The 27,190-nt window shown below is 30.9% G+C and overlaps 3 protein-coding genes across 18 annotated transcripts; all 3 read left to right on the top strand.

The window, feature by feature from the left end:
• The first annotated feature begins 4,058 nt into the window (after positions 1 to 4,058).
• Positions 4,059 to 8,827, top strand: LOC123214719 (protein BCCIP homolog). Of its 16 annotated transcripts, none has more exons than XR_006501883.1 (12): positions 4,059 to 4,210; positions 4,446 to 4,620; positions 4,719 to 4,792; positions 4,898 to 5,122; positions 5,655 to 5,864; positions 5,970 to 6,035; positions 6,153 to 6,245; positions 6,387 to 6,443; positions 6,790 to 6,897; positions 7,435 to 7,526; positions 7,788 to 7,865; positions 8,611 to 8,827. XR_006501883.1 is itself a non-coding variant. In XM_044634680.1 (10 exons), the coding sequence occupies exons 2-9, from the start codon at positions 4,461 to 4,463 to the stop codon at positions 6,886 to 6,888; spliced, it is 984 nt and encodes a 327-aa protein (XP_044490615.1). In that variant the 5' UTR covers positions 4,059 to 4,210; positions 4,446 to 4,460; the 3' UTR covers positions 6,889 to 6,897; positions 8,611 to 8,827. The 16 variants fall into 16 exon arrangements, 2 of the variants coding, with proteins under 2 accessions (XP_044490615.1, XP_044490614.1); XR_006501882.1 differs by having other exon boundaries at positions 6,993 to 7,526; XR_006501878.1 differs by having other exon boundaries at positions 6,387 to 6,458; positions 7,459 to 7,526.
• LOC123214721 (protein BCCIP homolog) lies at positions 7,821 to 13,150 on the top strand. The gene is made up of 9 exons (XM_044634681.1): positions 7,821 to 7,865; positions 8,611 to 8,680; positions 9,978 to 10,187; positions 10,293 to 10,358; positions 10,479 to 10,568; positions 10,710 to 10,766; positions 11,113 to 11,849; positions 12,111 to 12,188; positions 12,934 to 13,150. Exons 3-7 carry the CDS (start codon positions 9,993 to 9,995, stop codon positions 11,209 to 11,211), a joined length of 507 nt encoding a protein of 168 aa, XP_044490616.1. The 5' UTR covers positions 7,821 to 7,865; positions 8,611 to 8,680; positions 9,978 to 9,992; the 3' UTR covers positions 11,212 to 11,849; positions 12,111 to 12,188; positions 12,934 to 13,150.
• A 9,797-nt stretch (positions 13,151 to 22,947) lies between these two features.
• Positions 22,948 to 25,102, top strand: LOC123214451 (DELLA protein GAIP-B-like). Its single transcript, XM_044634220.1, has one exon. The coding sequence runs from the start codon at positions 23,179 to 23,181 to the stop codon at positions 24,838 to 24,840; it is 1,662 nt and encodes a 553-aa protein (XP_044490155.1). The 5' UTR covers positions 22,948 to 23,178; the 3' UTR covers positions 24,841 to 25,102.
• Positions 25,103 to 27,190: the final 2,088 nt, after the last annotated feature.

Genomic DNA, 27,190 nt, shown 5'->3' with positions numbered 1-27,190 from the left:
CGAAAAGAGGTCGAAAGGGAGACATAAGACGGAAAGGAAGATGGCCGACAATCAGAGATGGCAGATTGTTGCCGGAGAAAAGAGAAAAAAAACTCTAGAGAAGAAATTACCACTTTTCAAATTTAAAAAAAAAAAAATTTAAGAAAATTATGAGATTTTCAAATTGAGAAAGAAAAATATGATAGAAATTTAGTTTTTTAAATTTTTTATTAAATAATAATTTTACTCTAACCCAAACTAAAATTTTTAATAAAAATTATTTCATGAATAGATATTTAAACTTTTTAAAAGTAAAAGATATAACTTTGAAATTTCACTACACCTTACGTGGGAATAAATTTATTGGCCTTCTTAGAAATTACAAATTTCAGAACTAAAAACGGACATATCAACGCATTAATGTGACTTGCATGTTTCTAATGGTTTAAAAACAAACAAATAAATTGTGTCGGAAATATGGTTACCAGTATCATATATATTACATGGATTAAAAAAGACCAAAAGACTATTCCTCCACCACCACTCCCCACCCCTTAAAGAGTTAATACATTTCCCAAGTTACATCTATGGGATTAAAAAAATCAGAAGTTTTATCTATAGACTAACTTATGTTAAAAGAGGTAAAGATAAAATCATCATTTCATTAATAATATAAAAAAATATAAAATTTATTATGTTTTTTCCCCATAATTTTAGAAACTAATAACTTTATCTTTACTTAAAGTTTTTTAACTTTCAAAAATAGCATTCCCCCCTTAAAACCAAAAGATTATTTTTCAGACATTCTTTAGCCACCATCTTTGGCAACCGATGACAACACTTCAATCCATTATCTCATCAACCACCAAATTTTCACTGTCCAATGAAAGAAGAGGCGACGAAGATACATCTTCGTCCATTCGTTTGGAATCAATGAAGACCCATCTAGAAATGACAAAAACTTTGTCGATTCCAGAAAAATCGATGGAGTTGACAAAGATGGGTTTTTGTCAATTCTTTTGGAATCGACAAAGATGTTTTTTCAATGCATCATCTGGAAGCTTTGGAGGTAGTTGGTGAAATGGTGGGTTGAAGCTCTTTCTCTAGTGGTCAGAGAGCCTTTGAAAAATAAACCTTAGATTTTTGAGGAAAAATATTATTTTTGAAAAATAAAAATTTTTAGACATGAGTGAATTTGTTAGTTTTTAAAATTGTGGAGTGGAACATAATAAATTTTATATTTTTTTAATTATTATTAATAAAATAACGATTTTATTTTTAAATTGAGATTTGGGGGGGGGGGGGAGGCATAGTCCTTTGGCCGATAAAAAATTATAGGCCAAAATACTTGTTCCCACCAAGGTATATTAAAATCCCAAAATTGCATCCTTCAACTTTTTAAAATTTAAATACTCATCCATGAGTAAATTAATTAATGTTTATATCATTCTTATCCCTCCACACCTTCATGTCTTCACTATATAATTCATTAGATTTTTCTAAAAATATTCTCCAAATTATTATTAGAAATTAAATATAAAAAATTATATTTAAGCTAAAAATATAATTTAACTAATTATTTTTATTAGCTTAATAAAAAAATAAATTATAATATTTTTAAAAGCGATAATAAATGTAGTTATTTTAGTTTTTCACAAAATAATAATAGAGTTGTTAGTTTTCTAAATCTACGGAGAAAACTTAATGAAATTTATATTTTTGAATATTATTAATAAAATGACAATTTTACCCTTAATTTTAACAGAAGTTAACTCATAAGTGGAATTTTGAGTTTTTCAAACTCTATAAAAATATATTTGTTTTGACATTAAAACTTGGGTGGAAAATAATCCTTTAACCTATATATTGAATAAAAATTCGGTTAGACATATATAATTGATCGAAAAAATGATTAAAATAATTAATATCTCTATTTAAGAGTAACTCGTCATATTATAAATTCTAATAAATAAATAATTAATGGTTCACTCATCAGAGAAATTTTATTATTTAATTTAATATATTTATTTTTAAAATACTTCTCCAAGAAATTAATTATAAAGTACCATTTTTATAAGAAATCAACATGTTACTTTGCCCTTTCTCTATGCAATGAATTTTCTTCTTACATTTCATTTATTTTGAACCGGGTTGCTCAAATTCAATTAAAATCAATGTGGCTGAATAACTTTACTAGATTGTGACAATTCAACATTTTACAATTAATATTTTTGGTAGTTTGGACTGAGCCTGTGACTGTTCATAGGCTCGACCCACCATGAGTTGTACATGATTTGGGCCTACTAATGGACCCATGACAGGCTGGCTCGAGTTCCTTATTTAATTGAATATCTATCCACCCATTAGTATCTTTGAAATTGCTTATATAAATTTCAAAATCAATGGAATTTGAGGAATTTTTTTTTTATTTTAACTCTTTTTGAATTTATTTAAAAGTTGAGATTCCAAAACACCCTTATTCTGTTTTATATTTTTGTATACGAAAGCATTTGATGGTAAACACACATACACACACACATATATAAGCCAAAGGACTTATTCCTCTCCTCTCCCCCCGGTTTCCAAAGTATATTGTTTTTCTAAGTTTTCCTTTTTTGACTTTAAAATTTTATTTACCCACTTAGAGATGGTTAAAATTAACCGAAATCGTTAGTTATATCATTTCTCCCCCAAACTCTAAAAATTAATAATTTTTTTCAACCAAAATTTTTAAAAATAGTATTTTTTTTCCTCTAGGATTTTTAAACTTTCAATTCAATTTTCTGATGATGAAGAGCTTCTCTAGTAATCTCCAGGTAATGTCTCTTTTTCTTCGATGTATCCTCCCTCTAGCAGTTGTCCTTCTGACTGGGTGCAATATCATCTTCATCGACGAAGAGTCTTCATTGCTCATGAATACCTCATTTTTGTTTTTCCACAAAGACGACATCACACTGAGTTAGAAGGATGACTGTTGGAAGGAGGACGCATCGAAGAGGAAGAGATGTTGCCTAGAGATCATCAGAAAAGCTCTTTGTTGTCAAAAAATTGAACTGAAAGTTTGAAAACCTTAGGGGAAAGTGTTGTTTTGAAAAACTTAGATTGAGAGAAAATTGTTAGTTTTTAGGGTTTAGAAAAAAATAAAATTTAAATTTATTTTTAATATTACATATAAAATGATAATTTTATCCTTAAAACTAACAGACTTAACCAGGTAAATAGAATTTTCAAAATTAATAGAAGAAAACTTAGAAAAATAACATACTTTGGGTTGGAATAAGTCCTTAGGCCATATATATAAAATCAATTAATTAATATATTTATCTTAAATCAAACTTTTATTCAAGAGTAAAACGTGTCCAAAAGAACCCTAAAAAATGTTTCCTTCAATCTATTTTTTATTATTAATATATTATAAAATTATCTTGACTTTAACTATTAAAAAATTAATAAGATAGCCGTAATTTTATTATTATTATTAATTTTTTATAAATATTTTTATTTTTAACTAATAATAAATAACATCACAATAATTATCTAATTTTACTAATCATAGTATTAATTTTATATTAATGATAATATCTTATTGTTTAATAAGATAAATTTAAATTAAAAATTAAATAATATTTAATTATATTGTAATATATTATCACTTATACACGAATCAATAATCATTATAATTATGCATAATTTTATTAAAAATTAAACTTTTTTAATTTTGAGTAAAAAGAAAAATTAAACTCTTACCATTCAAGTATAAAGGTAAAGGTTAGATTTGATTAAATCAATTTGAGATTGAATCTGAATTATAATCAAACAAGTCAAAGTCAAATTAGTTCAAATATATAAATTCGAATTAAATCAAATTGAATATATAATTAAATTGTTTTGAAGCTGAATTTAAACCTTAACTTTTTAATTTCAAATTAAATCTTTTTTATATTAAGTTGAGTCTTGATCAAACTTAATTACTATGGAATCAAAGTTTAATTAGGGTATTTTATCAAGTAAACACTAAACACTCCTAGTCACATGGTGTCAATCTGGTGTGGAAAGGTGTATCTCTGCTTATTACACTACCCAATAAGAAAGGGACACCAAGATTTTTTCAGTAGAAGCTCTGATAAACCCTAAAGTTCAAGAAGACCGTTAAGAATTCAAGTGAGACGGAATTTCTGTTAATTTTTAATCCCTAATCTTGATCCTGAAGCTCAGTTTCGATATCATTGCGGTACTTTCGCTTTCTTTCTTCTGCAATTACAGTATCAAATATGTTCAATTTAATCTTCATTCGCTTGTTAGTTGATTGTTCTTCCATAATCAATCAGTTTTGTTAACAGAAATCTTATTGTATTATACGTTACGCTCTTATTCACCTGAACTCTTCCCACTCGCTTTCGGCCTCCTGATATGAAATGGAAAATGGTGGATTTGGTATTTATTTTTTTTGTTGTTGTTTTTGACAGAGTTGAAGTAACGAGATGCCTCGGAAGCCAAAAGGGCATCGCCGTTCGTTGAGACCTCAGCCGTTAACTTTCTCTCGGTTTGCTCGTTCGGTGGCCCAAGTGGCTTCAGTTCAAATGGTCAGGAGTCAAACACACAAAGCCAGAACCCATAGAGAGTCTTTTCCTAATTCAACCAGTAATTTTTATCCAACTGAAGCTTATTTTGAGTTATATGTTGCTATGTGCTTGAAATTATTATCATTATCATTATTAAATTGATTCGAACTTTTTTAGGTAATGGATTTTTTAATAAGAGTTTGATAGAAAAGAGTAATCACTCGGAGTCTTCTGAAGATGAGGGTTTTGATGTAAGGAGTTGTGTTTCCTGCAAGTTATTTGAAGTCAAAGTTAGTTAAATTTTGTTTATTTCGAAATTTGCTATTTCGTGTTGATTATGGTATGTTTCATTGTAGGGAGTTGTCCAAGCAGATTTCGTGTTCTTTGACCCAAAACCAGATGACTTCCATGGAGTGAAAATTTTGCTACAGACTTACCTTGATGATGCTCAATGGGATTTGAGTGGTTTTGTGGACTTGATATTGGGACAGACCATTGTAGGCACTATTGTTAAAACAGAGGGTGATGAAGACGATTCGCCTTTTTCAGTTGTTACTGCTCTTAGTTTAGGGAGATATAAGGCAAGCTTCTTGCACTCTTGTCTTATCCCTTTTTCTTCTTGAATGGTTCCAGTGGGTAAAATCCTGAGTGACTTTGTTCCATCTTTTAGAAGACATTAGGTTAGTATGTGTGGCACCATCAGTATTAGGAATTCCAAGTCCACATTTTTTGTAAATGAACAAATTATTTTCTGAAACCTGGGAGTGCCATGGATATGTAAACCATGCTGTCATTTCATATTTTTTCAAGCCTGTCAGATCTATACAGAAAGCTATACCTACTTTTTGTGGTTAGCTTATTCTTTTTTTTTTTTAATAGTTTGAATACGATTCTTTTTTTTCTGTTGCCCTAGCAAATAAAATATACATGCTTAAAATATGCCAATACTTTCTTGAAAAATTTCGGTTGTGGTGTCTCACTATGCTGTGACGGCATTGTGTGTTACATAATTTGAAACTGGCAGCTATTTACAACAGTTGTAGTGAGCTGATCATCGTATCTATTAGAAATCATTTGTGCTGGCTAAGAAACTGTAGATTTCATTCTTATCAGGATCATAAATGTATAATGGAGCTCAAGGAGTATCTGCTTAAAGTATGCAGGGAGAAGGATGTAATAAATGACTTGAGGTTACTATTGGGAGAGCAAGCAGATGACGTGGGTCTGTTGGTCTCACAGCGTGTGGTTAATCTTCCTCCTCAGCTTTTACCACCTATGTATGATGCTCTCTTTGATGAAGTCTCGTGGGCTACAGAAGATGAGGTTAGATGATTATACAGTGTGGACATTGAGCTTGTATAATAATGTTCTTTTTATCTGCTAGAAGGACTTTCTGTGCTTAACTTACTTTTTTTTCTCTTTTTGAAGCTGACAAAGGAGCTCCAAGATTCCTTCCGTTTTAAGTTTTATCTGCTAGTCTGTAAAATTTACAAGGTTGAAATGCCTTAGCATATTTCTGCTGCTCATTTATCTTTTACTATTTTGATCAATGGACGGGTTTAAGAATTCTTTCTTAAATTCTCTCTTTCTGTGTCTATGGATGAAAAATAGCAGCTCAAGAATGTGAGCCGGAAAAAGAAGCTAGGTAGTCGGAGTGATGAGGAGATGATATATATTAAGCCTGAAGATGAAATTTTTCACCAGGTATTGATTTTTTTAACCCTAGAATATCTTTTTTTTTTTCATTTCCTTTTATTTTTACCCAACCTTTTACGTATTAAGCCATGTCTTTAACTGCTATTTTGTTCATTCATTCATTTGATTGTTATGTCAAATACATTTCAGCTAAGCAGTTGGTCCTTCACTTTTCCTATGCGCGCTCAGCGGGTTGAAACTCAAGAGGCAAGTGAAATTGTTGTAAGACTATTTGGACTTTCATTGTGACAGAACTTTTGAAATGAATTAAAGACAATACTATTGATTAATCAGCATTACAATATTACATTTTGTGACTTCTGTCAAGATGTTGCTTTTCACCTTGTGTTGAGGTGTGTTTTTGTTGAATAATGTGTCATGTTTTTAGGTAGGCAAGTAGGAAAATTTTTCTGTGTTCTTCTCTATTGATATTGTTATACTCTTGTTCAATGGAATTGTTATTTCCAATGATAGTGATGTTATCTTTATTTTTGCTACTAATAACTCCCATAACATAAAAATTTCTAATATATGGTTTGAATAAATTTTGCAGCTGAAAAATTACCACTTAACAGGGCTAATGATGGTTGTAGATGCTGAAAAAATTTCTACATTCCAACATCAGTTGCAATCTTTAATTGACGAATCATGAGACCGAAAGGTGCAGAATTTTCTTTGTCTAAAGACATCCTTTTCTTTTCCTTAAGTTCTGCAAAACCTTCCAAATTTAGCGATTCATTTCAATTTTTTTGACAGGTGTTTTTTATTTTGTGAAATACATACAGTTGCAGACTTTGAACTTCCGGTTTCTTACAATTTTTCTTGATTTCCAGTGTAGTACTCCGTTCTATTATTTAACCCAATTTTTTCATCACTGCTACCAACCACCTGCTTTAGGATTACATTTTATCAGAATTGAAATTCGTTAACACTTCAAAATCTAAAAGCAGGAAAAATTTTGTTTCCATTTTTTTAATACCTTCTATGTCTTCCCTTTTTTATGATTTTCTTCTTGATAAAAAGTTACGAGTATCTAAATTTGTATGTATTGCTATTAACTGAATTTTTAAATGTTATCTTGGTGAACTGCCTTTGATTTATTTGGTAGAACTTTTGTGTGTGCTTCTTCCTTCATGTCTTTCTGTTTAACAAATATACAGTTTCTTTAATCCTTTAAAACTAGTTCTTTATAAGCCAGGGATTAGCAATGGATTTTTTTTAGAAGTACCAGCGAATTTTCATCATAACTGTTGTTGCTCTCCGTTATCCATACAAGGTTTGCAAACTCAGGTAAAAGTCTTATCTGTATAGTATATCATGTTCTTTTTTCTTCAAGATATTTATGTGCTTATCTTGTTTCTAGACTCCAGTTATTCATTATTTACCTCAAAAAAAGGTATCAGAAGAATTTATTGAACCATTATGAATAACCACTGTTGCACACCTGGACATTCTCTGATCACCCGCATGAAGCCCCACCTCTGCTTTAACCTTGGTGATGATTTGTGAAAATTTAGGTTGACATTTTTATGTATCGTTAATGTCTTGTAGGGCTTCATGGAAGTGATCAGAGGATACCTGGGTGAGCAATGGTGGCAATTCTTATAAGCATCATCTGAAGCAAGCTTGGTTAGTACTTCTGATACTTCTTTGATATAGGTGAATGCATGAATATATGCAGTCAAAACACAAGACGATTAACACATAAATGTCGTAAGAAAAAGAAACATGAATATGTGGATAATAGCTTTAATTTCAGTTAGCATACACGAATGGAGAGCTAGGCAACGAACATACAAGCCAACTTTGTGTATAAGTTCCCAATCTCTGATATTGTTGCAACAGAAATTTGTCTGTAAAAGTTAAGCTTCAACTTGTATTTAGAGCTGACTCAACCGATTTTCAACTTCCCCCATCCAGCTTGAAAATACCAGAAAAACATGGCGGATGATAATCTTTTCCAACGAATTTTTATTTTCCATGGTTCTGACGATTCTTTTTTTTGTTTTATCTATGGCAACTGTTCTTCTTCTTCTTCTTCTTCGGCAGTTTCTGGTAACTTCTTGTCAGTTCAAGTTGAACATTCTAGATTAAGTTGAGGGCAAGACGACTCCTGTTTAAGCTCAGTTCTGCTCCATTCCATCTGTAAATACAGAAGCCTGAATTTGCAGCCCGATGAAACCAACCCTCTAACTACTACAAATAGATATGCCGCCCAGTATATCACACAAATTTGCAAACTCGAACCACCAAGTGTGCACAAAAGCATAAATTATGGATTTTTGGAAACTACTTCACACAGATTTATGTGGCTTATTTTTTTGGGATTAAGCCGTTTTTGTTGTCTGCAACATCCTCATTTACTATTTTGCAGTTCATTCAAGAAGGAAGTTAAGTTGAAGCTCCATCTAAAGACCCACCTGCTGTGTTTGAGGACGTAACAGGTAAAATCTCTTCTTCGTTCATCTTCTGTTTATTTTATCAGATCGCCATATTTGAGATACTATATACACCGTTTATTGGCTGTGTTTCTTGTGCTTCCGAGTTGTATTTTTCCGGTATTATTAAATTATATATTTTTAAAATTTTAATCTATCAAGTCATTGTTTAGAAATATACAAAAAAGTTAAAGATTTTATTTTTATTTTTTTATAAAAAATCATATTCAAACGAATTACTTTGATTGCTTAAATATTAAATTTTTCAAATTTTGCCATGAAAACAATAATATAATAATTATAGAAACAGTAAAAAGATAAATGATTCATCATGTTAATTCATATGTCAATGGCACAATAAAACTGTAAATTAGTATGTATTATGGAGTATGGCAACACAATAAAATTGTGTATTAGTATGTATTGTATTACTATTAAAATAAGAACAATGTTATGCGAATTTATTTTTGAGTATATAAATGAGTATACATATGATGTGTGAGTATATGATTGGATGTTATTTTATCTTTAATTCAAAATCACTTGATCACTTGATGACACATCAAATGTGTACCTATTTGTATACTTAAAATTGATACGAATAGTATTAGTGTTAAAATAATAGCAAAAATCTCTCTCTTTATAAGTAGGGTTGGATTTAATTTGGATAAAACCCGAATAAAACTCAATTTGAAGTCTCCTCGAATTTAAAGAAGTTTGATTAAAATTGGTTTGAGATTTACAAGTTAAGGCTTAAACTCGACTTTAAATTAATTTTTATTTTAAATTTGATTTGAATTAAGTTAAACCCAAATATTTGAATTTGGTTCATTTATAAAAATGAGTGCAATTTGTTATTTGAATTTAGTTTGTTTTATCCGAACTTGAATTTGAGCTTAACTAGCTTAGATCGAATTTTCTGTAAATGAACAAATTATTTTCTGAAACCTGGGAGTGCCATGGATATGTAAACCATGCTGTCATTTCATATTTTTTCAAGCCTGTCAGATCTATACAGAAAGCTATACCTACTTTTTGTGGTTAGCTTATTCTTTTTTTTTTTTAATAGTTTGAATACGATTCTTTTTTTTCTGTTGCCCTAGCAAATAAAATATACATGCTTAAAATATGCCAATACTTTCTTGAAAAATTTCGGTTGTGGTGTCTCACTATGCTGTGACGGCATTGTGTGTTACATAATTTGAAACTGGCAGCTATTTACAACAGTTGTAGTGAGCTGATCATCGTATCTATTAGAAATCATTTGTGCTGGCTAAGAAACTGTAGATTTCATTCTTATCAGGATCATAAATGTATAATGGAGCTCAAGGAGTATCTGCTTAAAGTATGCAGGGAGAAGGATGTAATAAATGACTTGAGGTTACTATTGGGAGAGCAAGCAGATGACGTGGGTCTGTTGGTCTCACAGCGTGTGGTTAATCTTCCTCCTCAGCTTTTACCACCTATGTATGATGCTCTCTTTGATGAAGTCTCGTGGGCTACAGAAGATGAGGTTAGATGATTATACAGTGTGGACATTGAGCTTGTATAATAATGTTCTTTTTATCTGCTAGAAGGACTTTCTGTGCTTAACTTACTTTTTTTTCTCTTTTTGAAGCTGACAAAGGAGCTCCAAGATTCCTTCCGTTTTAAGTTTTATCTGCTAGTCTGTAAAATTTACAAGGTTGAAATGCCTTAGCATATTTCTGCTGCTCATTTATCTTTTACTATTTTGATCAATGGACGGGTTTAAGAATTCTTTCTTAAATTCTCTCTTTCTGTGTCTATGGATGAAAAATAGCAGCTCAAGAATGTGAGCCGGAAAAAGAAGCTAGGTAGTCGGAGTGATGAGGAGATGATATATATTAAGCCTGAAGATGAAATTTTTCACCAGGTATTGATTTTTTTAACCCTAGAATATCTTTTTTTTTTTCATTTCCTTTTATTTTTACCCAACCTTTTACGTATTAAGCCATGTCTTTAACTGCTATTTTGTTCATTCATTCATTTGATTGTTATGTCAAATACATTTCAGCTAAGCAGTTGGTCCTTCACTTTTCCTATGCGCGCTCAGCGGGTTGAAACTCAAGAGGCAAGTGAAATTGTTGTAAGACTATTTGGACTTTCATTGTGACAGAACTTTTGAAATGAATTAAAGACAATACTATTGATTAATCAGCATTACAATATTACATTTTGTGACTTCTGTCAAGATGTTGCTTTTCACCTTGTGTTGAGGTGTGTTTTTGTTGAATAATGTGTCATGTTTTTAGGTAGGCAAGTAGGAAAATTTTTCTGTGTTCTTCTCTATTGATATTGTTATACTCTTGTTCAATGGAATTGTTATTTCCAATGATAGTGATGTTATCTTTATTTTTGCTACTAATAACTCCCATAACATAAAAATTTCTAATATATGGTTTGAATAAATTTTGCAGCTGAAAAATTACCACTTAACAGGGCTAATGATGGTTGTAGATGCTGAAAAAATTTCTACATTCCAACATCAGTTGCAATCTTTAATTGACGAATCATGAGACCGAAAGGTGCAGAATTTTCTTTGTCTAAAGACATCCTTTTCTTTTCCTTAAGTTCTGCAAAACCTTCCAAATTTAGCGATTCATTTCAATTTTTTTGACAGGTGTTTTTTATTTTGTGAAATACATACAGTTGCAGACTTTGAACTTCCGGTTTCTTACAATTTTTCTTGATTTCCAGTGTAGTACTCCGTTCTATTATTTAACCCAATTTTTTCATCACTGCTACCAACCACCTGCTTTAGGATTACATTTTATCAGAATTGAAATTCGTTAACACTTCAAAATCTAAAAGCAGGAAAAATTTTGTTTCCATTTTTTTAATACCTTCTATGTCTTCCCTTTTTTATGATTTTCTTCTTGATAAAAAGTTACGAGTATCTAAATTTGTATGTATTGCTATTAACTGAATTTTTAAATGTTATCTTGGTGAACTGCCTTTGATTTATTTGGTAGAACTTTTGTGTGTGCTTCTTCCTTCATGTCTTTCTGTTTAACAAATATACAGTTTCTTTAATCCTTTAAAACTAGTTCTTTATAAGCCAGGGATTAGCAATGGATTTTTTTTAGAAGTACCAGCGAATTTTCATCATAACTGTTGTTGCTCTCCGTTATCCATACAAGGTTTGCAAACTCAGGTAAAAGTCTTATCTGTATAGTATATCATGTTCTTTTTTCTTCAAGATATTTATGTGCTTATCTTGTTTCTAGACTCCAGTTATTCATTATTTACCTCAAAAAAAGGTATCAGAAGAATTTATTGAACCATTATGAATAACCACTGTTGCACACCTGGACATTCTCTGATCACCCGCATGAAGCCCCACCTCTGCTTTAACCTTGGTGATGATTTGTGAAAATTTAGGTTGACATTTTTATGTATCGTTAATGTCTTGTAGGGCTTCATGGAAGTGATCAGAGGATACCTGGGTGAGCAATGGTGGCAATTCTTATAAGCATCATCTGAAGCAAGCTTGGTTAGTACTTCTGATACTTCTTTGATATAGGTGAATGCATGAATATATGCAGTCAAAACACAAGACGATTAACACATAAATGTCGTAAGAAAAAGAAACATGAATATGTGGATAATAGCTTTAATTTCAGTTAGCATACACGAATGGAGAGCTAGGCAACGAACATACAAGCCAACTTTGTGTATAAGTTCCCAATCTCTGATATTGTTGCAACAGAAATTTGTCTGTAAAAGTTAAGCTTCAACTTGTATTTAGAGCTGACTCAACCGATTTTCAACTTCCCCCATCCAGCTTGAAAATACCAGAAAAACATGGCGGATGATAATCTTTTCCAACGAATTTTTATTTTCCATGGTTCTGACGATTCTTTTTTTTGTTTTATCTATGGCAACTGTTCTTCTTCTTCTTCTTCTTCGGCAGTTTCTGGTAACTTCTTGTCAGTTCAAGTTGAACATTCTAGATTAAGTTGAGGGCAAGACGACTCCTGTTTAAGCTCAGTTCTGCTCCATTCCATCTGTAAATACAGAAGCCTGAATTTGCAGCCCGATGAAACCAACCCTCTAACTACTACAAATAGATATGCCGCCCAGTATATCACACAAATTTGCAAACTCGAACCACCAAGTGTGCACAAAAGCATAAATTATGGATTTTTGGAAACTACTTCACACAGATTTATGTGGCTTATTTTTTTGGGATTAAGCCGTTTTTGTTGTCTGCAACATCCTCATTTACTATTTTGCAGTTCATTCAAGAAGGAAGTTAAGTTGAAGCTCCATCTAAAGACCCACCTGCTGTGTTTGAGGACGTAACAGGTAAAATCTCTTCTTCGTTCATCTTCTGTTTATTTTATCAGATCGCCATATTTGAGATACTATATACACCGTTTATTGGCTGTGTTTCTTGTGCTTCCGAGTTGTATTTTTCCGGTATTATTAAATTATATATTTTTAAAATTTTAATCTATCAAGTCATTGTTTAGAAATATACAAAAAAGTTAAAGATTTTATTTTTATTTTTTTATAAAAAATCATATTCAAACGAATTACTTTGATTGCTTAAATATTAAATTTTTCAAATTTTGCCATGAAAACAATAATATAATAATTATAGAAACAGTAAAAAGATAAATGATTCATCATGTTAATTCATATGTCAATGGCACAATAAAACTGTAAATTAGTATGTATTATGGAGTATGGCAACACAATAAAATTGTGTATTAGTATGTATTGTATTACTATTAAAATAAGAACAATGTTATGCGAATTTATTTTTGAGTATATAAATGAGTATACATATGATGTGTGAGTATATGATTGGATGTTATTTTATCTTTAATTCAAAATCACTTGATCACTTGATGACACATCAAATGTGTACCTATTTGTATACTTAAAATTGATACGAATAGTATTAGTGTTAAAATAATAGCAAAAATCTCTCTCTTTATAAGTAGGGTTGGATTTAATTTGGATAAAACCCGAATAAAACTCAATTTGAAGTCTCCTCGAATTTAAAGAAGTTTGATTAAAATTGGTTTGAGATTTACAAGTTAAGGCTTAAACTCGACTTTAAATTAATTTTTATTTTAAATTTGATTTGAATTAAGTTAAACCCAAATATTTGAATTTGGTTCATTTATAAAAATGAGTGCAATTTGTTATTTGAATTTAGTTTGTTTTATCCGAACTTGAATTTGAGCTTAACTAGCTTAGATCGAATTTTACCGTAGTTACTATAACTTTTACTAAAACATAAAACATGCCTCTCAACAAATTGTAAACATATCAATTTTTTATTTAGGTAAACTTGAACTACAGTAATTAAATCTACAATCATTGCATTGGACACGTTGGAGTTTTGTTTTTTATAGCAACTCACTATTCAGTTCTAAGTTAATTGATTTAAGTTTTTTACATGAAAAATTATGTTATTCGAATCTTGATATTTTATAAAGGAGTTCTTTCGATTAATTACTCAAATTAACCCCCGTGTTTATTGTAAACATGTAGAATTTCCTAAGAAAAAGTAGTTCCTCATTTTTCTACAAAACTCAATGGATTATGGTCCCTCCCTGGGGGGCACAGCTGCCCGATAGTCATCAAACAGAACTTGCCTTCCCTTAAGGGGGGACCCTAAAACTTAAATATTTAAGGCAATTTTACTTCTCAAAGGCCTTCAATGGTGTCAACGCGATAAAAGCTTATGCAAAATTCACTGGGACAAGAGGCACATACTTTGGAGGTTTTGAAGGCTTCTGCGTTTAAAAAGTTTTGAATTAATGGGCCGGGCCACTGGCCGACATTATGGGTTATAAGCACGTGACATGGACCGAAATGTCTTTTTACCTTCTTTTTAAAAGTAATTTCAGGCTTTGCCATGTGAGAATTGAGCTTTTTATTATTTGATTGTCCAGTTTTTGATACCATAAGACTAGGGTTGTTTGTGTTTGAAAAGTTCCGCCTTTTAAGTAAATATTTATTTGAGAGACTGCAAGATTTGCAAATATGTTGGATTAGGTTCGTCTGGCTTTTGAACTCAAATTTGAGTTTAGACTGAATGAGTCAAATTTTAAGTTATTAATTAGATTTATTTTTATAACATAAATTGAATTTAAATTAATTTGAATATTTTAGTTTGAGTTGATGGTAATTGATTCATATATTGAAAATGAGGGTTAGATTCGAATTAAGTTTATTTCAATATAGTCAAGTTGAAACTCACTAAGCTCGTTTTAAAGATATTCGAGCTCAACTCATTTGAGAGGAGTCAAGTTTAAAACTTGATTTAATGCTAAAATGATATCATTTTTTATCGATTCATATCAAAAGTTTTAAAATCGCGAGCTTTATAAGCTAAACACCCGTAAAGCTCGAGCTTGAAAATATTAAATTCTCAAATTCAAATTCATTTTAGGTTCATTTAAGTCGAACTCAAGGTCAAACAAACTTAGATTAAATTCAACTCTATCGAAAACCTAATTTTTTATATCATGTATCATATTATATCATAAGATACAATTTTTTTAAATAAAAAATTGATAAAATAATTAAAAATTATAATTGTTACACCATTATGTTGGAAGATATCACAAACACCTCTACTATAGTGTCATTTCTCTAAATTGATGTATCGATTCATATCAGTAATATATATTATATTGTAGAATACTTATTTTAACGTACAATAAATCTATTATATTATAATAATTTAATACATCGTAAAATATATATCGTTTTTTATATATATTATATCGTAGAATATATATAGTGTATCATAAAATATTAATAACAAAATCTAATCTGATGTTAAATTGCGTTAAAGTTGAGTTTTAGTTTCACTTTATCATTTTTAAGTTAACTCTTTTGAATTTATATGAGAATCAAATCCATATACTTTTAAAACTAATTGTATAAAATAAAATATTATTATTATTATTATTTTGTTTAAGGAACAGTGTAGAAAATGTCAACGTATGTGGAAAAGTAGATGGATTTTAGTAGGCGATTGAGATCCCCACAATAGGACCGATCAAAACAGTATGGTTGAAATGGTTGATGATTATCCAAAATGGAATGATTTAATTTCACAATTTCAAACCGATTTGAATTTGCACATTCTAAAAAGGGAAATTGAAATTAACTGGCCAACCATCCTTACCCTCAAAATTGGTTGGTTACATTATCAAATCAATTTAGATAGAGTGTGAATGAGTTCATTTCTTAATTTCTAAATCCAATCATTTTTGCTTATCGAAGGCATTTATATCATCATTAAAATCAATCCATTCTTTGAAATTGTTACCACATCAATTTATGATATTAGAAAACATTATAAGAGAACAACTTGAAAGAAATTGCATAAACATGGAACCACGTTTTTCGCCTCTTCCTTTTTAAATAGGAAGAAATTCTCGGACGAGGATGAGAATTGTTAAAATTTTTGTATTTGAGAGTAGAATAAATATATCTCTTGTATGTCCCTTTCACGATTTATCTATTTTTCTATATATATTATAAATATTTAAATATTAAATTATTTTTAGAAGTTATAAGTTATACAAATATGTCATAATATTTAATACATATTTTATTATCTTTTTCACATAAATAGGGAGAGAAAAAAGAAAAAAAAACTCCCAGTAGAAAATGACGAGGATTCCTTATCATGAGGGATTAGGGCATTTAGTATGACATAGTCCCATTGTCAATTTTTCATTCCTATGCACAAATAAGAAGTATGCAAAATCATAATACAATTTTTTTATAACTGAGAAACCCCATCAGAATTGAATGGATCGATAAACTTTAAGACACAATGATCAGAATTATAATCACTATACTAAGTAAGTCATGGTTTCGTAAATATGATATAAATTTGAATCTATATTTTTTCTCTGAAAATTCTAGTGTTTCATAAATTTTACTTAATCCCTAGGGTCTATAGTGTCGTTTTTAGCAAGAAAATGATGATGATTGAAATTAGTGATGTGTAATCACGTGCACGCAATCAAGAAAACAAAGATAATTTTAAAGTAGTTCAACTCACTATTTAAAAGTTTACATCCACTAATATGTTATTGAATATTTTAATCAGAATTCGACTCGACATAATAATTATAAGCGTTTCCCTCGAGTCTCCCTTTACTCCTATAGAAGACAGAATGAAAGCTTAATTAAGTAAATTACATTGTAAAGAAAAATTTTAATTTGTCTAAACTGAAAATTACAGGTGACATTATCCGTTTAAATGGGGATAAAACAGTGTCTCATGATAGTAATAATTATCGTATACACCTTTTTTGTTTAATTGATGTTAACTTGACTCTAATCCTAATAAGTTATATGGTTAAGTAGGATTGCTTATTCAAGGGGGAATGCTTAATGTGAAAGCTCTCCTAATTCTTTAAGACTTTAAGAAAATTAAAGTCTTAAAGAATTAGGACTTTAATTTTCTTAGTGTTGTCTAATCAAATTATCCTTAGTGCGTAATAGTTAAAAGTTATGTCGAAGAGTGGACACAATCTGGTTCAGATTTTTACTTAGTTTGAGAGTGACATCTTATCAATATTTCTAACTATTTTACTCTTTTTTCTAACATTCGATTCAAACAATTATTTAATCTTGAGCGGGTATTTATTCGAGATTGACTTAGGTGAATTTGCCCTTATTTTGGGGTCTCAAATTAATTTTAAAATACTTCTCAAAATTACAACTTTTTATTTTTTTATTTTTATTCGTGATTTTATATTCGTGGTGATTTTTATTCATGATTATTATGGTATATAGGATAATTTCAAATTTTGTGTTTATTAATTTTATTAAAAATTATTTTTCTAAAATTAAATAATAGAAACCAGAAAAAAAAATGATTTTTAATGATAAAATCAAACAAGAACAACCCCCAAAAATTTTCAATAATTGTTTAATTTGTCAAATTTATATCTCTCTTTAAATAATTTTTTATTTTAATTATATTTTTCATTGTACTATTTATTATTATTATTATTTTTTAAATTATACTGTTAATTTAATTTTATAATTTTTTATATTTAATCCTGGTTTGGGCATTTTTGGGTTTTTATAAACTTTTTGTGGTGGGTAAATGTCAGCCTTTACTTTGAGGCGGTCGAGAAATATCTTGGAAGATGACTCATCAAGGCCAATGGTCAGGGGTCCCATGCCAGCAAGGGACCACCTTGTTCATTGAGGCAAGAGGAAACTGCCAGATCATTTAGCGCGTGTGTTAAACGCTTCCGTTAACGAGCGTACCATTTGGCATGATCCTCACTTTTATGGTTCTGTGCACAGCTCAGCAGTGCCAGCCTGCCAGATCACGTTCACAACTCCAATTACACACCCGCCAATGAGCGCGTGCCCTATTCAGTATTATTGTGAAAATATTTAAAAGTCTTACTTGCACAGTTACAGGTGATATAAAATAAACGGAGAAATGAAAATTAAGAAAAAACAATTTTATTATTTATCACATTATCCCCTATATTATTTATTATATTATTATTAATAATAAATTATTAAAATATTTTATTATTTAATAAGTTAAATAAAAATAATATTAATAATAAATAATAATAATTACATTTAATAAATATGATCTTACTCGGTAATGACTAAAAAAAAAAAAATCCCAATATTGGCAAGTTTAATGATACCTGTTAGGTCCGTTTCTGCACGGTTACGAAAACCTACGGTAGCCACAGGTGAGAGAAAAATGAGAAAGGCGCGTAAAAGGCACGGCCTCGAATGCCCGCTTGATTCTAGCCAGCAAAGGGGAATCTGAACACGTGTAAAGATCACATGGGTGGTAGTGGGCCCGATTCCTCAAATAGCCATCAGCAGTACTAGTAAAATAGTAAAGAGCTCATGTGAAAGCAGAAATGGGACCCTATCCACGTGTAATGATCACGTGGTGTCAGAACCATCTGCGTGCGGGCCTCCTGTTCTGCCTGCCGTTCATTTCCATGAAAAGAGAGACGGGGTGGGGCCACGTTCAGTAACACAGCGTCAGGTTATAGATAATTATTTTATTTTATTTTATTTTTACTCACCTCGAGGTCGTGTTATTAAAATATGTTGTATTTTAAATAAAAAACTTTAATTTTAACTTAATTTAAATTAAAAATATATTAAAAATTTTAAATTTGAACTTAAATCTTTAATATTTGGATTAATCCAAAATTATTTATTATTTTGATTTTTAAAATATTTTAATTTAATATTTATATAAAAATTACGTGCTAAAACTTACAAACTTTGGAACGGCATTGCGTTAGGTGTCGGCTTAAATTTTTATTTTACAGAAAAAAATATGGAAATTGTGAGGATTACAAGACGAAAAGCCGTTGCTAACGCCGTTAAGTCGTAGCAGCCTTTTTTTTTTTTTGATATTGTAGTTCTGACGCTGACTGACGGGTTGAGTGACTGACGTTGACGGCGGGTTCGTATTGTCAATTGGTCTCCTTCATGTAGGGCAGACCTGACATTTGATTAATCATATTAAATAGAAAATTTTCCACGCGCCTGCTTCAGGACGATTTTTTTATGCAATTTCTCTGTCACAAAATTTGATTCAATATTACCTGCATGTGATCGTAGTTTATCCTCAACAATAATTTTAATATAAAATAAAATTAAAAAATATTTGTTATTCTTATATATTTAGAAAAATGTCTCAGCCCTTGGAAATTTAAAAGGCAAAAATTGCAAATATATATTTAACAAAAAAAATTTATTTCAATTTTTATAGTAGTCCCAACTCTGATTTAATTCCAAAAGAAAGCAATGCATACCGTCTTTTATGGATATTATATCTTATTTACTCCAGATCGGATTCGAACAAAACCAAATTTGAAATTGATTCAAAATAAAAGGAGTTAGTTTGAGATCAATGAATTGAGATTCGAAAACAAGTTAATTTTAGATTTAATTTAAATTAGCTTGAAATTGAATTTTTAAATTGACTCAAAGTTTAAAGTTGAGTATGAATCATTCGAATTAAATTCAACTATAATTACAAGTTTTTTTAAATACATGAAAACATATTTTAAATTTTTAAATATTTATAAATTATTTAATCAATTTTTTTATTATTTTTAATCAAAATGGGATGTCAAAAACTGATATTTTATTATACATTTTGGCGATTTTACAAAAATCCCACATATAATAATTGAAAAAAAAGGGGAGGGGGGGACAACCAACCATTGTAGCCAACAATCTTAAAAAGGAAATGATTGACCTTTATAAGCTAAAAAAGGACTAAAAAAAGACCATAAATATGTAGAGGCTTTTAAGCCAAATTTGAGCAATAAAACTACACATCATAATCTTGAAGGGGGAAGGACTATTTTCCACCTAACTTTTGATACGTTTTCAAAATGTCATCCACGACAGATAAAAATTTACTTTTTTCATCCATGAGCCGTTAATATGGATGATATCTGTTTGCATTTTTACCCTTGTTAGATGAAATGATAAAAATACCCCTCAATTTAGTCTGAAAAATTCATCCCAAAATTGATGTGAGGGTCTTACCATTCACCCCCCTTAGGTTTTAGAAACTAACATTTCACCTTACCTAAAGTTTTTAAACTTTGAAAACTAACATTTTCACCCCCAAACCAAGGGTTTCCATATTTTTCAAAATACAACCGCCCCCCCATAACTTTCAAAACTAGCAGTTTCTACCCCCATTCTTCAACTTCATCTCCCGACATTGTCTTCGTCGTAGTCACCGACCTTCTTCTTCTCCTGATGCGACGACGGTGGTGCGATGAAGAGATCTTCATCTCCTCGTCGCACGGTGCGACGAAGAGGTCTCTCTTCATCACTCCACCCAGACGACGAAGGATCGCTCGTCGCGTCGTCCTTCGTTTGTTCTTTCAAATCTGGACGACACTTCGTCATCCAGATCTGGGAGATGAAGGGTCGTCCTTCATCGTTCTTTGTAGTCGGAGATGGGAGATCGATCAATTGCGTCGGTCATCGGTGGTGGCCGGAGAAGGAAGCAAACTCTAGGGGTAAAATCTAAACTTTGAGGATGGGTTAGTTATTTGTTTTTAAAACCTGGATGGGGGAACGGAAAAAAATTAAAGTTTTAAGGTTTTAAATAGTAAATGACGATTTTGCCCCTATCCCTAACTGAAAAATTGGACGACAGTTTGGTCATGGGTGGAAAAAGTAGATTTTCATCTACCGTGAATGACATTTTGAAAACGCATCAAAAGTTAGATAGGAAATAGTCCTTCTCCCTAATCTTGAATTAAGAATTTGTGTTTTGAAAATTTTAATACTTTTTTTTTCTAATTTTATTAATATTTAATTTAAAATAAATATATATTATAATTAAATAATTTTAAATAAAAATAAAATAATATTTAATTATATAATAATATAGATATATATTTATTTATTTATCTTTATATTTGAAATAGACCTATAACCTAAACTTGATTGATGGGATTGCTTCTTTGATAATGAGGATTGTGTTAAGTTGAAGGAAAATTTTATGTATTTATTGATATGAGAAATCGAACACGGCAAGCCTTCATTGATTGTATCTCCACTGTTCATCAGATTCTTTGAACTTGATTGTACGGAAAATAGGAAAAAATTGAACCAATGTTTTTGTTATTTGATTTATGTTCTTTCTCAATAATTTAACTCAAATTATTCAATTAGTTTTTTTTTTATAAAAATTTCTCTTTTGTTAAAAAAAATCAATTTAAATTTAACTCAAATTCAAAATATTTATGTCAAAATCAAACTTGACTTTTGACTAATAATCAATCACGTTGAAAATAAAATGTAAAAAAATAATAACTATATTTATAAAACTCGAAAAAAAAAAACCACTCTCCAAGTCAAACACTCTCCAAGCTTGAGCTTGATAATACAAAATGCTTAAACTTGAACTTGAGGTTGACAATCAAGTTTGAGCTAATTGGGTTCAAATTCATCTATCTTAGATTTTGCACCATTATAATCAAACAAATTAAAATTAATAAAAAATTTCAATGATAGGATATATTATTATGATTTTTCGACATTAAACTGATATCAACAATTTTAAATTCTGTGTAAGATAATGTACGATAATGATAGTTAGAATTGGTTAAAAAACTTTGTTATCAACCACAATAAGAACAATTAAAATTGCACGTGGATTGGATGCACAGATGTTTTGAAGTTGTTCAACCTGAGAATCTACAACCACAGTTATGTTATGAATGAGTCTGAGAAAGTATTTAGATATAGCATAAACGTAGCTTTACAAAGGATAAGTCTTGAAAACAACTCGACTTTAGAGATTGATTAAGGAAGATAACTGAATTTCTTTAAGGACAATTTCATACATTTTATGATAAAACTTATTTAATCTTAAGTGTCATATGTTAGTTGTGTGGAGCTAACGTCTGGTTTGCTATCTATGTATGTTACGTCTAACCTCTCTTACATGAGAGTTATTTCTCTGCTCTTACCCATTTTTGTTGTAGACAATCTTTCGTATTTATAAGATGAATCAAAAGGATCACAATCTTGCCCTTATTGTGGTAGAAAATTATTGTTTTTTATCGTGAGTGTGAAATACATATGAAACGTAGGTTAGTAAGATGTTTGCTTTGGGCGAGGGGCATCTATTCGTATATCGAGTTTCTTATGACTATTTTGATAACTAATCGCATCTTCAAGTGTCGTCTGATGAGTTCTGTCAAGATACTTCATTAATTTGCCATCTATGAATCACGATTAGATAAATATATTGAAGATCAAATGTGAAACATGCATCCGCTCTATTATTATTGTCAATAAGATGGGTGTATATACATGTGCCGAACAATGACATACCAAAAATGCATGATATGCATACATACCTAAAGTAGATATTAGAAAAAATAAATCATTTATCCATATTTAAAAAAATTACACATACACATATTTATTCAATCATAATATATTTAGTATAGACTAATATTATGTGTATTTATTTTGAATATACAAATAAATACGTAATCATATATATTATCATATAATTAAATATTATTTTATTTTTAATTCAGAAATATAGGTTTAAAAAAAAGCAGAAATTAGTATTATTATAGAGACAAAGTGTGAAGGCAAACGAAAAGAAATCAAAGCAATAAAAAGGAAAAGTAATTTACCACGATAAGTAAAGCGGTAAATGAATTGGGAAGATCTGAAATAATATATATATATACTTTTTTTATTATAATTTTTCTGCATCTTTATCTCTTCCTTCCAGCTGAAGCGAGTCGTAATTGTTCTCACTCACTGCCCATTTCTCAAACTCCAAACCCTTTCTCTTTCTCTCTCTCTCTCCTCCATTGAACCTCGTGCCTACATCACCCGCCCTTTTTTCAGCTCCTTCAATGCCCAGATTCTTTACCTTCACTTTCACAACAACCTAGCCAGAATTTTTTGTTTTCGTCTTCGTTTTATTTTCCATCATGAAGAGAGAACACAAACAACTCGACCCACCTGCCAATTCGGCTTCCGACTCAGGGAAAGCGAAGATGTGGGAGGATGACGTGGCGGCGGCGGCGGATGGAGGGATGGATGAGCTGTTGGCGGTTTTGGGTTACCACGTTAAGTCTTCAGACATGGCGGAAGTTGCTCAGAAACTTGAACAGCTTGAAGAAGCTATGTGTAGTGGTGATGGGTTTTCTCAACTCGCTTCGGATTCGGTTCATTATGATCCGTCGAATTTGTCCACGTGGCTCGAAGGGATGCTCTCGGAGTTCAGTCCGGATCCGGCTTCCGATCCGTCGACGCTCACTTCCATCGATTTTCCGAATCAGCAACGGATTTTCGAAGGAGCTTGTACTTCCGATTACGACCTCAAAGCGATTCCCGGCAAGGCTATGTATAATGACAATACTACCCCTGCTTCTTCATCCGTTTCCACAGCTAGAGATCACAAACGCTTGAAGACTGAGTTGTACTCGCCCGAGTCGACTCGTCCGGTTATCCTGGCTGATTCACAGGAGAACGGAATTCGACTCGTTCACACTTTAATGGCATGCGCGGAAGCTGTTCAGCAAAACAACCTCCCCATCGCTGAAGCCTTCGTCAAGAAGATTCGGTTTTTAGCGATTTCTCAAGCTGGCGCGATGGGGAAAGTCGCCACGTGCTTCGCAGACGCCATTGCGGGTCGAATCTACGGGCACTACCCGGAAAACCCCATAGATCATAACTTCGCGCAGCTGCTCGAAATGCACTTTTACGAGGCGTGCCCGTATTTGAAATTCGCTCATTTTACTGCGAATCAAGCAATTCTTGAAGCTTTTGAAGGTAAAAAACGAGTTCATGTTATTGATTTTTCTATGAATCAAGGGTTGCAGTGGCCGGCTTTAATGCAGGCTCTGGCTCTGCGACCAGGCGGGGCGCCCAAATTTCGACTCACCGGGATTGGCCCGCCCGCCCCGGATAATTCGGACCATTTGCAAGAAGTGGGGTGGAAGTTGGCCCAGTTGGCGGAAACTATTCAAGTTCAGTTTGAATACAGAGGTTTTGTAGCCAAAAGTTTGGCCGATCTTGATGCTTCCATGTTGGATCTTAGACCGAGTGAGGTTGACTCAGTTGCTGTCAACTCAGTGTTCGAGTTACACAGGCTCTTGGCCCGACCCGGTGCTATTGATAAAGTGCTTTCGGTGGTGAAAAATGTTAAGCCGGATATCTTCACCATCGTTGAGCAAGAAGCCAATCATAATGGTCGGATTTTCTTGGACCGTTTCACTGAGGCGTTGCATTATTATTCCACCATGTTTGATTCGTTGGAGGGCTCAGTGAGTGGCCCAGAGAAGGCCATGTCCGAGTTGTACTTGCAGAAGCAGATTTACGACGTAGTTGCTTACGAAGGAGTTAATCGAATCGAGCGACACGAAAACCTGGCTCAGTGGCGAACTCGGTTAGGCTCATCCGGATTTCTACCGGTTCACCTCGGCTCGAACGCGTTCAAGCAAGCTAGTATGTTGCTGGCGCTGTTCGCCGGCGGAGAAGGGTACAGAGTGGAGGAGAATAACGGTTCCTTGATGTTGGGTTGGTACACGAGGCCGCTCATCGCTACCTCCGCTTGGAAACTCGCTAACAAACCGGTTCGGTTTCACTGAGTCGACTCAACTCACTGGTTGACCCGTACTCGGGGTTAAAAACAGACAAGGCTCGTGGATTTGTCATTCTGAGCTGGGTTCCGCTATCAGAATGAGACCCCCACCACTGTCTCGTTCATTTTATTTTCTTCAAATTTCTTGCCTTTTTTTTAATTTTTAATTTTCCTTTTTTAGGTTTTCTCGTAATTGTAGGCCTCTTAATTTGGATGGAATTTTTGTATTTCTCTAGGGTGAAATTTAAAAAAAAGTTAATATTGTATTATATATGGGATATTATGAATATATTAACTTTATGGTGACAATAAAATATAGTTTTTTTTTTTTTTTACTAGTGATGCGCAATTAGCGGTAAATTTAAGTGAAACCTAGAAAAGGATAATTTTTAATTAATAATAAAATAATATTCAATAATACAATAATATATTATTAAATTATGTTTTAAAAGTGTATATATATATAATATTGCTTAAAATTTAATTTTATGACTTATATCGGAATATACCGTGCACATAATGTTAATTGTAAAATTACGATTAAATTTGATTTGAATTATTCAAACTCAAATTTAAGTTTTAAAATTGGGTTTATTTTCGTAAATAAATTTTACTAAGTTAATTCGAATATAAAATTAAATTATTTTCGAGTTAAATTTCAATCTCGAATCCACATGTTTAGATTAGGCTTCCTAAACAGATTAAAAAAAAGGGCTGGTGAATGGTGACGAGGATTTGACATTTAAAGAAAAAAAACTTAATGAATGAATGGAATTGAAGCACTATCTCATGTTAATCTATGCTCATTGGACAATCCAATTTTCATGCACTCATCGTTTCGTATCCGATGTTTGCATGATAGTCGAATTGATTGATTCAGGAGTTGAATTGTAAGTTAAAATGATTCATCCAATTCAACCGTTCTAGTCAATTCAATTTGATAGTTAAAACATATTTTAACTATGACTTAGATCGAAGTTAACCTTGACTTCTGATCGGATTAGGTTTTGAATTTCGGTTTAGGAATTAAAGGTAAATAGTATAATATTTGAATGGAGAGTAGGATATTGAGCTGACTCCCACTTTGAATTGATCACATCACAATCCAATTTAAGCTTTACTTTTTCTATTTACTAAAAGAATTTCAAAAGGAAGAGGAAATTTTATTTTATTTTATTATAAAGGAGGTGGTTTAATCTGAACGGAAGATTTTGTGGTAGAAGTTTCTATTGAAAATGGCTCCACGCGTTTTGGGCTCCACTTGTTGAAAATAATAATATTTATAATAATATTAAAAAATAATAAAAAGAACCAATAACTTTAAATAATTTGTAAAATAATAAAATATGAGTATCTATTTTTAATACATAATTTAATTATATAAATAATATATTATTATATGATTATATATTATTTTATTTTTAATTTAAAATTATTTAATCATATGATAATATATTAATTATATATACGAATTATATATAAAAAATAAGTATATATAATTTGATTGATAATAATATTGGAAGACATTTGTGTGAACGTTTAAGTTCGGTTTCAAAAGTGTGGAATCGAACTTTATTTTTTAATTTTACATTTGAGATTTTACGCTTAAATTGGTATTTAATAGTTGTAATAAATTTTATTATGTTTTGTCATTGAATTTACGATAAAATAGTCCTTTGAAAGAAGAGGGAAGTGATTTTCTTTACAATAAAATTACGTATATATATATTACAATAAAATTACAATAAAACTATATATATACACTTTGAATATATAAAATAGGTATGTAGATGATGTGTTATTATATAATTAGTTAATTTTGAATTAAAAATAAATTAATATTTAATTCAATATTAATATATTATCTATATATTTATTTTATATATTCGAAAAATATACACTAGCGTCACTCGAATTCAATTGGGTGGGTGGTTTTGCATGATTTGCATTAGGAAGCCAAGTCAAAATAAGAAAATATTATTAAGGGACAAGATAGTGACACTAATGGTTGCAACAAAGATAATAATAATCAAATTTATAAATAGAAAGAATTAAAAAAAATACTGAAACATCATAAAATACGCAAGCCTGGCCCACTTAAATTTGGATGTCGAACGGGTTAGATTCCATTCATATTGAATTTAAGTAAGACTTAATTAAAGATCAATTCAAAATATTAACAAATCATGAAATAATATATCAATATTTACAGTAGAGTTAAATCCGAATAGAGTTGACTTGATGTTTAACTCAATTTAGATAAACCCAAGTTAAAGTTTGACTTAAATCCATCGAATCTGACCATCATTCTTTTATGACAATATAAAACTGAAAGTCTTTATGATAATGTCATTGTT

Source organism: Mangifera indica, chromosome 4 (assembly GCF_011075055.1).
Source record: "Mangifera indica cultivar Alphonso chromosome 4, CATAS_Mindica_2.1, whole genome shotgun sequence".
Classification (NCBI taxonomy): domain Eukaryota; kingdom Viridiplantae; phylum Streptophyta; class Magnoliopsida; order Sapindales; family Anacardiaceae; genus Mangifera; species Mangifera indica.
The sequence above is the reverse complement of the archived record's forward strand: the minus strand, read 5'-3'. Positions and strand labels throughout refer to the sequence as shown.